General features: G+C 40.0%; 1 protein-coding gene across 1 annotated transcript in view; it reads right to left on the bottom strand.

Annotated features, from left to right (window-relative positions):
* The window catches only part of fstl5 (follistatin-like 5), a 154843-nt gene that overhangs the window by 57638 nt on the left and 82201 nt on the right, over positions 1-15004 (bottom strand). Inside the window, exon 6 of the mRNA XM_068595337.1 lies at positions 11154-11274. Coding sequence (XP_068451438.1) covers positions 11154-11274 — 121 coding nt within the window. The remainder of the gene's footprint in view (positions 1-11153; positions 11275-15004) is intronic.

Genomic DNA, 15004 nt, shown 5'->3' with positions numbered 1-15004 from the left:
TTTGTCTGATGAAGCCATAAAGATCAAGACGTTAACTATTTAACTTTTGGTGGCGTGCGATAAACAAAGTGTGGACCACATCAGGCTGCTCTTGTCCTGCGTCTTCACCAAGATGGTGTTGGATGAGCACATTATCCACCATCTTTGTTGTCTGCAGACCGCTGTGAATGCATAATGTGGGCCCACCTTGGACTTTCATTAACTATTATGTTGTTACGACAGGTCTGGGAAATTCAATTTAAAAGCAGCCGCTTCCTGTTCGGGTGCCGCACTGAACTCGCGACAATAATAATAATAATAGTGAACTTCAGATATGGCAATATATTGTTAAGATGCATAATAGAGAGTAGAGAGAAACTGCATGAATGTGTTTCTAAACTCTATCTTCTGCTGTCATTTAATTTGTCTGTGTTTTATGGTTATAGTTTAGTTTTTCTGTGCGGTGCCTTTTTAGCACCATGTGGGCTCTTCAATCTCCTTCAACCCAACACTGTTCTTGTGCATAATGTGCTTCATTACTTGTGCACAATGAGAAAACAAGACCGGAAGATATATAACAGATGTAAACATGAGATGCTCGTTATCTGAACACCTCAGACTTGTAATTAAGATCTTCTTTGCTTCTTTGAAGTTACAAACTTCAGTCCACATCTTCTAGCAGTCATCCTCCGAATCAATGGATAAGCATTCTTGTTTGTTTACATGGAAAACCCCGGCATCATGTTGATGGAGGAACTATACCTTTGATGTGGATTCTGAGCTTTTCCACTCAAATGAGATTATTTTATAATGCTCTGAACAGTCCCAGTTCAAGAGAAATACCCTTGGCACAGCTACCAGTGACCACTAGTTTCAGTATCTGTCCGCATGGCAGTCTCATCCTTCTGCATGTGGAGATTATTCTGTGTTAGCGGTGTTGTTGTTGCAACACCTTTACATTCAAGTATTACAGGTAAAGGGCGAGAGGATAATTATAAATGCCTTCCTCTCTCCTCCTACAAACATTACACACATCAAGATGGCTGTTAAACATTTACAAATGGCCTTAGCGAGTGCATTACCTCTGGATGATCAGCCTCAAGTCTGTTTCCAAAGCAGCTGCTGGGAGAGATCCTGAGGGACGGCCGGCATTAGTATGCAACAGAGCCTAAGAGGAGCTCTAATTGGATTAATTTTATCACAGCTACCTTATGGAAAACAACTAATGAAAAAGCCCTCTATCTTTCTGCAATAAGTAAATCATATACCACTTAACCTTTCGCATAAAAGAGGTTGCGATGTCATTGTTCCTTCATATTTCACCACACATACATGCATGGCCATAAAGTATATCATTGCATTTTTTATGATTTCCTTTTATTTAGGTTTTAATGTTAAGTGACACCTGTTCTTTTGCCACTCCGCGCAACATCAGAAACCTGTTTGCGTGTTTGTCGACAGTATACTTAGCATATGCATCAGTTATGTTCAGCCATTACATCGCAGCGCGCCGCCTCCCTTCTGTCTGTGCCTTTCCACTCGTTTTTACATCAGCATCACAGCTGATAGCTGCGCGGCTGCAACCGGTGGATGCCAACACCTTCGACTGGGATGGGCGTGAGATGTTAAGCGTTGAGAAAAGAGCATGGACGCGGCCCATCCGTTTTGCACTGAACCTCTAAACAATCCTGACAGCCAGAAAAGCAAATTGAACCTCTCCCAGTCTCCCAGTCAGAGGGCACCACAATTTATTCAGAGTTCTTTCCTCTGAAATTAAAAGCAGACTCGTCGGTAGCGCATGAGCACTGCTGAAGTGTTCATCCGTTGGGTGGATAAAGACCTGGAATGATGTCGCTGTCCTGAGAAACTGTGTAGAATTTATTCAACAACCAGAATCACTGGCTCTTATATGAGGCAAACGTCAATGTCGGTCCAACATGTCATTGCTTCATCATTTTTATCTGAGATTTGTGAGAAATTGAGTCCTTAACTGAATCCTTGAGTTATGGCCAAAACCACACAACCACATTCTCACCAATACATCTTTGAGACAGAGCAGACGTTTCTGCCAAATTTGAAGACATTCCCTCAGGCGTTTCTAAGATATCACATTCACCAAATTAGAACAGATGGCATGGAAATAGTTCTCAAATAAACTCCATGAGAAGTATACATTCACCTTGGCTTTGTATCTCCATTTGGACCATTTAGTTCACACTGAAGCTAGGGCTCTGCTGTTATCATTATCAATGGAAACGCATCATTTGACCATGTTTGATATCATATTAGAAGATGAAACTTTGTGGACAGAATGCAGTGATGTAGCTGCTATCTATGAATTTATGCCGAGATCCAAATATAACACATAAAGATCTGCAGAGCCACAGATAACGTTTAACATTTTCAGTCAAATATCACTCAATCTAATGCGACCAGCTTCAGAGTGATGCTTGGAAATATTTTGACACAATAAATGTGCAGTAAGAGCTCAAGCAGGTCAACAGTAGATGCCGCATGTCATCTGAAAGCTGGACACCTGAAGATTAATTTGACATGCAGCTCATCACTGTGTGTGTCCAGTTGTTTTATTTATAAATCCGAAATATGAATGAATTAAAGCATGAATCAAAGTGTCAAATTGTAAAAGTTGGTAGAACATTATGATGGATGTACATGATGGCAATCCCCAATTGATACCAATCGCTCCACAAATGTGTTGGTAAATTTACAATTTGTTACAAGTCAAATAAATTATTTCAATATTTTCATTTCATTATTTCAATGTTTGGATGATGACGACTTCTGTTATGGAAGAAACGTCTTTTTGTCAATATACATCCTCATAGAGGTCACAACAGGTCTTAATTGAGTGATGTCAAATGTTAAATTTATTGCCCCACTATATTGTCAATCACTACAATTGGGCTAATTGGATCCACAACAGTCTCAGCCTCCCAGTCATACTAAATTTATACAATTCCAAGACTGTTTAGGGACCCGGTATGCAAAAATATTCAAATGCACCATTTATAGAATAGGCGAAAAATAACACATTTATCATGTTCGCAAACAACTGCATGGTTATAGCCCCAAACTGCATGGGATTAGAATAAAGTGGACAGATATCTTAAGGGGAGATGTGTGCGTAGCCATTGAACTCATTTCCACTCACATACCTCGAGGTGAGAGGTCAGAGGTCAAGAGACCTCTTTAAAAACCACCATGCCAATTTTCCCTTGCCAAAAACACTGTTGGCACTAGTGGAGGTATTCTCGCTTCATATGTATGTGTGTGTGTATATATATATATATATATATATATATATATATATATATATATATATATATATATATATATAGAAACCAGCCACATCCTATTTCAGCAGCCAAATGGTTGAATTATTGCATCATCTGAAAGTAAAATATGGAAATTACATAATTGCCATCAAATTACACTCCCCATTCCTACACCTCATAAAGCCTGCCAGCAAAACTAAAATGGACTTGGAGCTTTAAAATAATTGCAGAAGTGCAGAGTAATGGATTGATCTTGGATAAGGACGAGGATTGTCCTTTATCCCGATTTATTCTTCTGTCAAAACCTTTCTTAGTTCCTGCTGTTAAAGGTAAAAATGAAACACCAAAAGTATGGTTTACATTTTGTACTACTGTGCCATTTGCAATTGCCCGCATCATTTCAAGTGTTGATTGTAAAAAAAATGTATGTTATTTTGTCTATTGTTTAGATTAAGTACACAATGGTGTCTAAAGAGGAACTGCACTCTTAAAACTTAGTGACAGTTAGGGCTTAGTGAGGGCATAGTGACATAAAATTGGAATTTTATGTCACTATTCCCTCAACGTGCCCCTTGCGGCAATTATCGAACACGGAATTTTTCTTTTTTTTTCTTTTAATGTTTCTTTAATTATCTCCACAACCACATGGTTGTTTAACTTCATTTCAAGTTTCTACAACGCTGCAACCCTTTTGAGAAGACATCGGCTCCGTACAAAATAATAAAAGTAACCGTTAAGTTTATGTAGTTACGTAAATTTCAACGACTCCCTGTGAGCTTCGTCAACTTTCCGCGGCGCCCGTGAGGTTTAACAAAATCTCCTGTAAGTATCTTTCACAGCGGCGGATTTCAATAATAAACACATCGCTGTAACTGTCCGGGCTTGTAGGAGTCTAACGGCGCGATCCAACTCCTTCCAGCCCCACTGTTAGTACCTTCAAATTCTCCGACATTTTCGTCTGCCAACGCTAACGGTCGAGTTTGCCCAGTGCTTTGTGCTGTCATTTATTTTCACTGAAGCATCAGATGTTAGAATCCATTATTTTAACCAATGTTTTCTTATGTTAACTGCGCTGTGCCGAATTGTGAATTGATCCATTTTATCCAAACAAATTAGAAGCTACTCAACTCAACTACTCTGAACAATAGTAATGATATAATCCATTCCAAACAAACACTTGAACAGCTCGGTCTGCATGTGTGTCGGGTAAACATATAATTGTTAAAAACACACAATCCCTTTAGTGTCACAAGAACAACCACCCTCCAGAATTGTTGGGAAAATTGTCCCTTGTCCTTCAGTTGAGGATCACACATTAAAAATGTAATCCAACTTCTTTTAATTCGTCCTAATACATCCAAGAGATAGGAAAGTCTCATGCTGGAAAATGAACCATGAATTATGAAACTCCACTTCTCGCAGCCTGTGAAGGGAATGCTCAGCAGGGGTTTTGACAAGTAAAAGCCTGAGTATCCATTAATTGTCCCCGTGCCATGTGTGCTGAATAACAGCAGAATTTGCCTTATTGGAAGGAGCCCGCCCTTAAAGGAGGCCCGGCTGTTGGTTTGGTTGTCTAATTATAATCTTCACAGAAGTAGGAAGCGTAAGTCAACTCATTTCCGAACTTGGCAAACTTTCTGCAAATATAGGGATTACCCCGGACTTGAAAACACACAGGATTAGAGCCGTCTTGCATTAAACCAAAAGACAATGTGAAGGAATATGAATAAACAGAATAGAATGAAACAAAAAGGGAAGAAAAATCACAACTGTTGAACAACTGATATGTTTCCCCAAATTAAACCCATAGTGGCATATCAAGGTATAACCATTCCCCAGCAGTCTTTCCTTCACTGTGACCATACTTGTTTAAAAGATGCAATATGTAAGAATTGGCCCGAATTTTACTTTAAACCGTAAAAAAACCAACATAATCAACAGAATGCAAAGAAGATATAGTGTCGACATTATGTAAAAGATGTGTATGTATTGTGTTGCAGAGAAATCTACAGAAATGTGCATGCTACCTGCCCGGCCCCAGCCTAAATGTTCCTGTATCGTGTCCCTCAAGAAGCGATAATGAGTCCCTGCAGCAACAGTCAGTCTACAGTGCAGAAAAACGTAGCGCTGCCCCGTGGGCTTGTTAATAACACCTCCATAGTCCATGCATTTATTGATAGCTTGCTTATTCCAAAGTGCTAAAAAGGAGAATTAAACAAACATTTAAATCGCACATAGAGTTTTTGTCTCATAGCAGTTTTAGTTTGACCGGCTCTCAGAGTTTCAGCAGTTTGGTTGAATTGTGCATATTCTTGCCTGCTGCCTGGTATTGGCTATTTACAATTATTATTGATAACCGAAACCCTAAATTTGCTGTAAATGGTGCTTTTAGGACTCGAAAGTTACGTTGCCAAAATCTAACTTTTTCTATCGTTGCCTTTGTTTTCACAAGCAGATAGTGTCAGAACACAATTTGAAAAAATCATTGAGTTAATATTTTGGAGGTATGCTCAGGTATGCTCAATATCAACGCTAGTATAAAATACATGTAAGGGTATCAATAGTATACCGGTTGCATGTGTGGCTGCCTCAATCCACAGCAAAGTGATATGTTTGCACTACAGTCTGTTGAAAATAAATGAAAAGAAACATATCACTTTTCATTTCTTCCTCAGCCGTACCAAACCACGACCCCTAAACCCGGGTAGGAACTGAACCGTGACGTCTGCGTTCTGTTAAACCCAGAGGAGATATGTTAAGTAGAGACGGATGGACATGAAAGATCATCCAGGATCCAGACAAACAGGAAAAATACTGGGATTGTCCATAAAAAAACACCGTCAGTCCCCACCTTCGACTCGGCACATCAACATTATAGATCACATTACAGTCTTCCTCACAGTTTCCCACCAGTCCCTCAAGGAATTTAACGGGTACTCCAAGGCTTCTAGCCTCAGCAGAAATCAAAGAGCTGTAGCTCCAAGCAGTGTGTTCTGTCAAGAGGTGTCATGGTTCAGATCAATATCTTAGCACCCAAGACACAACAAGCAAGGGTGATATATGTTCCTCAGTGCAGCACAAATAGCATTACCACTCTACTTGATAGGACAGTTAAGGTCATTACCGTGAATCAGTTGAATAGCGAACTGAATAAATAAACTTTATGGAGTTGACAGACGAGCTCGAATGAGGGCAAGTGCTGGAGTCATGAAAGTGTGCTACGTCAAGACAGACAGAAAATGTGATGACTGCAGTGTTTAGATGTAGCTTCTCCATGGGATGAGCAATTTACACGTGTGTGTGTGTGTGTGTGTGTGTGTGTTAAAAAGGCGAGGCACACTGCAAGTTCTGCTGTTCACAGAAGGAACATTTTTTTGTTTGTTAGGGTTTGGATTCAAGCCCACAAACTAGCCTGCGGGAGCATTAAGACAGAGGATTCTTTCCAAACACTTGCACATTCATTCTCATTGTTGTCTGTGAAGCAGTCTGTCTAGAGGCTTAGGAAATACATTTAGTAGGTGCACCCAAACTAATAACATTTAATCTGCAGGATGCACATGTGATCGTCCAACCAACTTCAAAGGGCTGAGAAAGGACGTTGGCACGATGGGGAAGCTTGTATAACCCTCTGCCTGAATGCTACCCAAACTCAGCTAACCTCCAGACTATTCCTTTCTTACAGTGCCTGGATATGCTGCATGGAATAACATGTGTTTATTGGTCACCTAAACATCTGTCCGAATACAACGGTCCAGGTTCCTTTTCTCACAGTCAGGTTGAGATATTGCTTCTGGTAAATAGCGAGCGTGACCTTTTTCTCAGTATATTTCTCAGCAATCACAAATGTTGACTGGGCGGCTGAAGATGGCAGACATTCCTCGCAGCACTGAATGCACAAAAATGTTTTTGCCTATCATCTTTTGGCTGAGTGCACAGGTCCATGATAAAGAGGGAAAGGAGGCACATGTAAAGACATGAGAAATAGGTGTTTGGAGTGCACCTGCATCACTTATTCCTCCGTGCTCTGGGAACCACTGCTTCACTTCGGTTGCATCCCTCCCATGTAGAGTATGGTTCCTTTCTTCCCAGGTTTCAGACTTAAAAAAGTTTGTTAAACGTTGTCTCCTTTGTTGTAGGCATTAGTCAGGATGTGGCTTGGATGGAATAACATTGTAATAGAGTTAGGGGTTTAAACTTATGATATCAAATAAATATTCCGCTGTGCTTTGACATTGAGGAAAATATCGGATGCAGAATTTATGCAGATTACAACAAATAAAAAGCAAACACATCATGACTATTCCTGTCACATACAGTACAGAGTAACTTCGACTTATTGAAATGCAGAAATGATATTGCAGCTTAACAAACACAACTGAGGCACAGTATAACTACTGAACTAGATATGCTAAAGATCATACTGCTGCTTGTACATATATATATATATATATATATATATATATATATATATATATATATATATATATATATATACACTTAACATAGGGAAACTGCTTTTCAGTGTACTAAATTACAAATTTACAAATTAATTATTGAAAAGCCTTTGGAAATAATAAAGTAGTAGTGTGTTTTCTTCAGTCAAACATTACATGCAATGCAATACGTCAAGCCGCAATCTAATGTACAAAAAAGAAAGACTAAAAAGTATTTAATATAAAGTATGTTCAAGGTCACTGCTGCACCTATTCTACTGTAGGCTTCCTCATATACTTTCTGTGTACTGCATTTAATTGACGTTCATTGCTGACAAACAATGCCCCGATGAATCGTGACGCTCTCCCACCCCAAAAAAATGACTGACATTTTATGATAGATGACATCTTATCTGTTTACCCACGATGCACTAAGCCATCGCTCACCAAATGATTCAACGATGACAAGGGGCCGACTATCAGTAGCGTGGCAGACATCATTCATATCTGTAACATCATCTAATTAAAAGACATCACTTCTGCCAGACAGTTGCCTCACTGCTAGCTGAAGCAAATTGATTCTCAGCCCCCTTCTCGTCTATGCAAAGGAGGAATGAATAATGCATGGACATTAAAGTCTTATCTCCTGTCCTGACAAACAACGTTGCCACGCTTTGAATATTCCACAAAGGTGTGCAAAGGGTCCTTATTAGTAGAGTGGTCCGACAGGTGCCGTTTTCACGGCGAGTCATTCGGCATTTATTGCCGTTCGCTTCCAAGACACACCGTAATTCTGGACACACCGGATCAACTGATTTACTTTATGACGGCGCTCAGTTTACGATGGTGCTTAAGGTATTTGCATAGATTTTATTTCTTTATTTTTTTTATAGCTGCCACTCACAGATCATACTGGCAACGAACTGAGAAACTAGAACTTCGCAATGCATTTTTTCGCCACAGGCAGCGTGGCCGTGGCGCTCCATGTTGCTCCGCTGCACTGCCGGCTCAACCCACTTCAACGCGTTCTGGGTTACGACTCAAGTCATCGCTGGCGGCGTGGAGATGACGTGAGCAGCTGTTCAGCGACCGGGCCTCTCGGATAATATTAAAAAAAAAAGAAAAAGATGTAGTTCTAACGGTGTGTTACGAAATAGCCTCATTTTATAACCGATTGTAATAGAAGAGTAATAAAATAGATTGGCCACGCTCAGTAAAAGTGATTGACTGGTGTTTTTTAGTCAATTCCATAACATAATAAAAAGTAATGCTTCCCCAATTAGCATTTATTTCTAAATGTGAATCATACCGAAGATGCGAGATGATTATTGGCGTCAGGGCAGGATGCATATTACCCCAATGTGATCTGGGGATACCTTTAAATCCTGAGCATTTAGATTGCTGAACTAGATACTGAACCCAAGTAAGGTGAGTACCTTCAGGGTGAAAACTCCTTCAACATAATTAGTCTCTGACCTCCTCGAGCTAACGGCTCCGCGTGCTGTGAAGGCGCTGCTGGTCCTGCTGACTCCACTGAGACTTAAAACCAGCCTCTGCAACACAATGCAGCTTTCACTCAATTTCTTTTTTGGCTTGCACATCTGGCTCAGATCTACTTTTCTTTCTTTGGGCCACACGACTGGGGACAATGTTTCGACAGATCCAGCACTTTGTCCTTTTTGTCAGACTTTATCTCCATTGCATCACGACTGTGTGCGCGCCCTCGGTTCGCGACTGCACGTTGAAATCAATTGAATTGAAAAGTTCAGTACAGTAAAGTCTCTTGAGAAGGTGAATTTGTGACTTTTTTTTAATTTTTTAAATGTGTCTTTTTTTCAACTGCCTCACATATATGCACAGCGGGCCCATCTCTGAAGCACCGAAGCATGTGGCAGAGTGAAGTAGGTTGAACGATGAATGCAGTGAAGAAGAGACCAACCGAGGACTGCATTGACCTCCAAGTATGTAAAACGCGCATATAAAATCAGAATGGAGTGAGCAGAGGTGAAATGGCTTCGAGTGCTCCGGTACATGGAATGTTTGAGTCACGCTGAGTCGTTGACAGAGAGACAAAAAGTAGAGTACATTACTGCTTGATTGAATCCGCTGCTCTTTCAATAATACTTTATGGAAAATTGAAAGAAGTAAAAGAAACTCCGGCGCAGAGGGGGAAATTTACCAACATTAAATATCCCATTTCCTCATGAGGAGTTAAGCTGAAACCAAGCAAAAAAAAAGATCAGAAAACTGAAGGGGAAGTATTTGGGTGCGAGAGGAAACTTAACTCTTCAAGGAAATGCAGCTCTGCACAGATTGGCTGGGGTTACTTTATTTTCAGGATTCGCCTGAAGGGGGTTTGCTCCCACACATTCACGTATGATGTGCAGAATACCAGGCGAGATGATTCACTTCCTACCGTGACTTTGTCTGCTCGAAGAAATGCTTTAAATACAAAGGACTGATGAGAGGAAGGTTGATTATGAATTCTCTCCCACTGCTAAATGTGTCAAGCCAGCCACATGTCAGAATATATTCTGTCAGAGGATATTGAGCTGACTGGAAATGTCAGACGGAGAGGAACCGGGAAAGAAAGAGTGCGTGAGGAAACAAAAGGAGGGAACTAGTCCATGTGTTTTTGGTGGTGACTCAGACATAGTGGGTAACCTGTCATATGATAATGAGAGGGGAGGGCTTTGGTTTGAACTACTGTCTCGCATTAGTCGTGACCTGCTTCCTTTGGCACCAACTCCATGTTGAACACTTTTATCCATTTACACAAGAGAGCCAAACAATACAGTTGCCAACAACCCGGAGTTCAAAGTCAATAATCCATTGGCGAGATATTAAAACGCGATATAATATACAGCGTATGCATGTACCAATATTGTAACTTTATAAGGAACCCTGTAAAAAACAACCAAAACTTAAATAGACAACTTTTTTTTTCTTTCATAGGGCATATAAGACACTTTTTTAGACGGGAGTCGTAATTTCCTTTCAGGGGTGGAAGTAGGTCGCACAATCTGGTACTCTGGACCACTAACACATTGTGAATGCTTAAATGTGGGAAGGAGAACAATGTAAGGTTCAAAATGAACGCACATCAAAGCGATTTATTTTTCTTTTGTAAAACTACCCTTTGTGTTACAGTTTAATCACGGTTATTGCATTGCTATCCAAGTGAATGTGAATTATAGAGTGAAAAATGATCTGACATATTGTTTGGACACTAATATGAAGAGGCAATGAACTTCAACACATGTAATAAAGCACGCAATACTGAAGGCATTGAAATTTTAGTTCTGCAACATCTTACACATGTTTTCTAACGCAACAGAAATGGAAAATGTGGCCACAAAAAGGCTAACTCTTCATCTTTCAGGGGTAGTGCGAAACCTTTTCCATAATGGCACAGAAGATGTTACAAATAAAACTTTGGACTCACCCAAGGCTGTGTAAAACTCGTCTTTTGTCAGGTGTTCGTCGTCATTAACGTCGTTGTACTTCAGCAGGTCAAAAAGGGTGCACTCGGAGACGTCCTTGGAAAGACCTTCTTGCTTGATGACCTTCAACGAGATTGCATTGATGTTCAGTTAAAGTCAGTGGACAGGTGGTTTGTTTGAAAAGTTTGGATATGATCTTGGTTTTAAGTCGACGCTACGGGCCCAATCCAAACTCTGTGTTGAATGTCAAAGATGATAAAAAACACACAGCTGTCAGTTTATTGTAGCTAAATGGAAGTTTTGTCACAAAAGATTGTAGAAAAGGTCCCAAACCCTGTGCAGATTGTATCATCAGCCTGCTAAAGCATGGTCCTACTCATCCCCTTCCGCATGGCCCTGACGGTGAAACATCCATCACACCAGATCAGCTGTCAACACGCTGATCACAAGGGACGCTTTTATACATCTGGCCTCGTACATCGGATCACTGCACTTCCCTTCCCGGCCGACTCGCCCCAACAATGTAGAAGTCACCAGTAATGGCATACATACCCTTACTGTATCCTACAAACACAACAAGTAACAAAGAACTGGCGCACACAATGAAGCATCTGCTTGAGTCTTTAGTATATTGAAACATTTAATCAAATGTTGTGTTTTTCCTCTTACTGTCTTTAAAATGTTCAGAAGTTTTCATCTGCATCTAAACCAAACTGAATTGATCTTGTAATAACCTCAAAATGCGAGGCAGATTCCTCATTTCAAAAAGGTATTGAAACTCATAAATATGTTCACCTCTTCAGTCCTTTCTTGGCTGCCTTGACTTGGAGTAATGGAGTTGTCCTTTGAGAGACGTGTAAGTGGTGTTGGCGCTGCTTGCTTTTAGGTTTTAACTGTTTCCTAAACACTTCCTGACATGCTATTACTCCCACACGGATACTTCTGGTTACGCTAGATGTCTGCAGTCCCTCCTTCTGGACAGAATGACTAGTCAAGCCCATCACTGCAGTTCCTCTCTATATTGCTTTTAAAACAACATGATTCTGATCTGGCACTCATATTGCATTGTTATTTATTCGGGTAATTCGGGTATTCGGGTTTATTCGGGTTTTAAGTTGTGTCTCCTCCTGACCCGACTTTTAATTAATTTTCCTGGAGACGAAAGAAGATACCAAATAAAACCTTGACAAGAATTTGCTGAAAATCCTACGCATTGGTAAGAGGATCTTGAACAGTCGACTCAAATGCAGAGTATTTTTTAAAATTTGAACATTAATTAGACCCACATTTACTTTAATTTGCTCTGGTCTCAAAGTGTGAACAGGGGTCACCTGTTCTCAAATTGTTCACAAATTAAAACTTTAAGATTCACATAACCGCCTCACACACTCTGACTTTACTTTGGTGGAGAGACAAAAAGTGTGATAATTTTTAAAATCTATATAAATATTGTATGTATCCTTATTATATAAAACATCAGACACAACAGGTAGACAAGGCTAGAGCAGAGGACATGGTCAAACTGACTTCTCGTACCTTTTTTAAAATCATAATTTCAGTCATTGTGTCTTTAGTCAAATTGTAGATATTGGCAATGCAAGATGAAAAAGGAAAGTTGCCAAGAGAGTTGCCATTTTAAAAGGGCACCAGCGACTGAAAAGGTAGCAACAATTGCTCTCTGAGCCCCTCCATGTGAACACTGGAGCAAGTCAAGTGAGCCGGGGTGAGAGATTTCCATCCTAAACTTTCAAATGAGATCAGAAAACACTCCAATCATAAAGGGCGCCTGAGGGCACGAGGATGGCAGCCATGGTTTGGTACTTTCAACTGCTGATAGAGTGTGATTTGCTTGTGCAACTCTCCTTTTGAGGACTCGCTCCCTCCAACCTTTCATTTGCATAAATCTCTTGTCTCCTTTAACATTCACCTTTCGTCAATCAGGCAGAATTCTGCAGTCCAAGTCACTGAGGTTAACGGCATGCAGATTGCTCTGACAATGGACTCTAAGTGACTCTGAACCTTTATATATATATATATATATATATATATATATATATATATATATATATATATATATATCTATCTATCTATCTATCTATCTATCTATATATATATATATATATATATATATATATATATATATATATATATATATATATATATATATATATATTGTGTATGATATGTCAAAACTCACATCCTTTGAAGAGAAAAGAAAACTGTATCCCGTCGAGCTTAATTACTTTGAAATGACACTGTGAGGACATTTAATACACAAAAATAAAAACTCATTAAAGACCTGATCCATAATTACGTTCAGGTGCCGTATGTTGAGGTTAACCCACAACTGCATCTGTTTATTAAGTGATTTATCAGATTGATGAAGCTAATTTGCTCCGATATTCATTGTGCAATATTTTATCATGCAGCAATGTTGAATGGAGGTGAAAGTATACAGTTCTCTCGATATTTTCAGGCTATAAATATGTGTACATAAAAAAGATTGCAGCAAAACAAGTCTGTGGTTTGGGTTGCAGTGTGCGAGGTGAAAAAAAAACCTCATTAACAAAAAAAGGATTTTGAAGCAAAATAAAAGTAGGTTAAAAAAAAGTAAGTAAAAAAAAAGTGTTCTCACACAGCTATGTGTACCTGAAAGTCAGAGGAGACCATTAATGTATGCATGCATGCAAAAAAATCATCTTTGGATTTAGTTGAAAGCCTCAGAAGGACCACCTGCAATTTTAATTAAAATAAATATTTTATTTTCTGACTGTTCCAGAAATGCTTCTCTTCATTTGTCAGAGCATGTAGCTGATGGTATGAAATATGCCAACATTCACATGTTTGTCTGGGATAAAAGGGGATGCGGGCTAGAAGCAGTCCTCGAAGAACCAAACCACAAAAGGGCTTCTCCATCTGGGTGTTACTGACGAGCTCGTGTTAAGTGGTGGAGTAGTACAGCTTTGCCTGAGATACAATGAATGGCATCACCAAGAGGTTTGAAAATCCAAAGCAATAACAGCTCTAAAGGGCATATTCAAATTCCCACTCAGAGAATACTGACAATAATATTCCATAAAACACAGCACAACATGGTTTGTTGACTGCGCATTTCTCACCAAACATTGATGCCTCTCATGCTGGCGCGGGGCACCAAGTAAATGTAAAAACATGTAAAACTATGTAAATCACATGAAAATATGGCAAAAAATACAACAATTTCAGGCGTTATTTGGAGGCTTTGAACTCAAAACAATAACATATATTTAAATGAATCCAGTGAGACGTCCCCCGTTGGGCGGAAGGGGCCAAGGAGGCCGAGCCAAGGTGACCCCAATGCAGATGGGACGTCGTCCTGGATCAGCGGGAGGCGGACCTAAGAATAGCAACTGGTTTCATGTTTCTGGAAACCACCGCAGGTTACTTACCCTTTAAATTATTGAAGCACGTTCTATTTAAAATCAGTCCTCAGGTACTGGGGGACTTTATTTGTTATGCACATAATCGTCCTTCCTTGTAGCAGTCACTGAAAGCTTCTTCTTCTTCTTTTTTTTTGACAACCATCCCTCTTGGCAGTGCCGGTCAAAGGGCTGCAGCCTCCCATGAGAGCAGGGCTCCCTTTGACCCACATTGCTTTTCAAAAGGTTTACCTAAAGCCGTGCGGCACAGCGACCAGAGGGAAGGGTAAGGGGAGTAAAATTGACACAGTTACTTGCATGGAAGAGATCAAAGTGTCTCGTTGAAACACCTGAGCACGGCGCACAGGCGTTGCTTGTTCATTTGCGGCGGCCATTTTCTGCATTGTGGCCGTACCGTGCTGCTGTGGCGCTGCCTGACATCCACTGCTATTACA

The sequence above is a fragment of the Clinocottus analis genome, unplaced genomic scaffold (genome assembly GCF_023055335.1).
Source record: "Clinocottus analis isolate CAN_PGR_092001 unplaced genomic scaffold, fCliAna1.0.p SCAF_10, whole genome shotgun sequence".
NCBI classification, from domain to species: domain Eukaryota; kingdom Metazoa; phylum Chordata; class Actinopteri; order Perciformes; family Cottidae; genus Clinocottus; species Clinocottus analis.
This window is presented reverse-complemented; position numbering and strand designations above follow the sequence as displayed.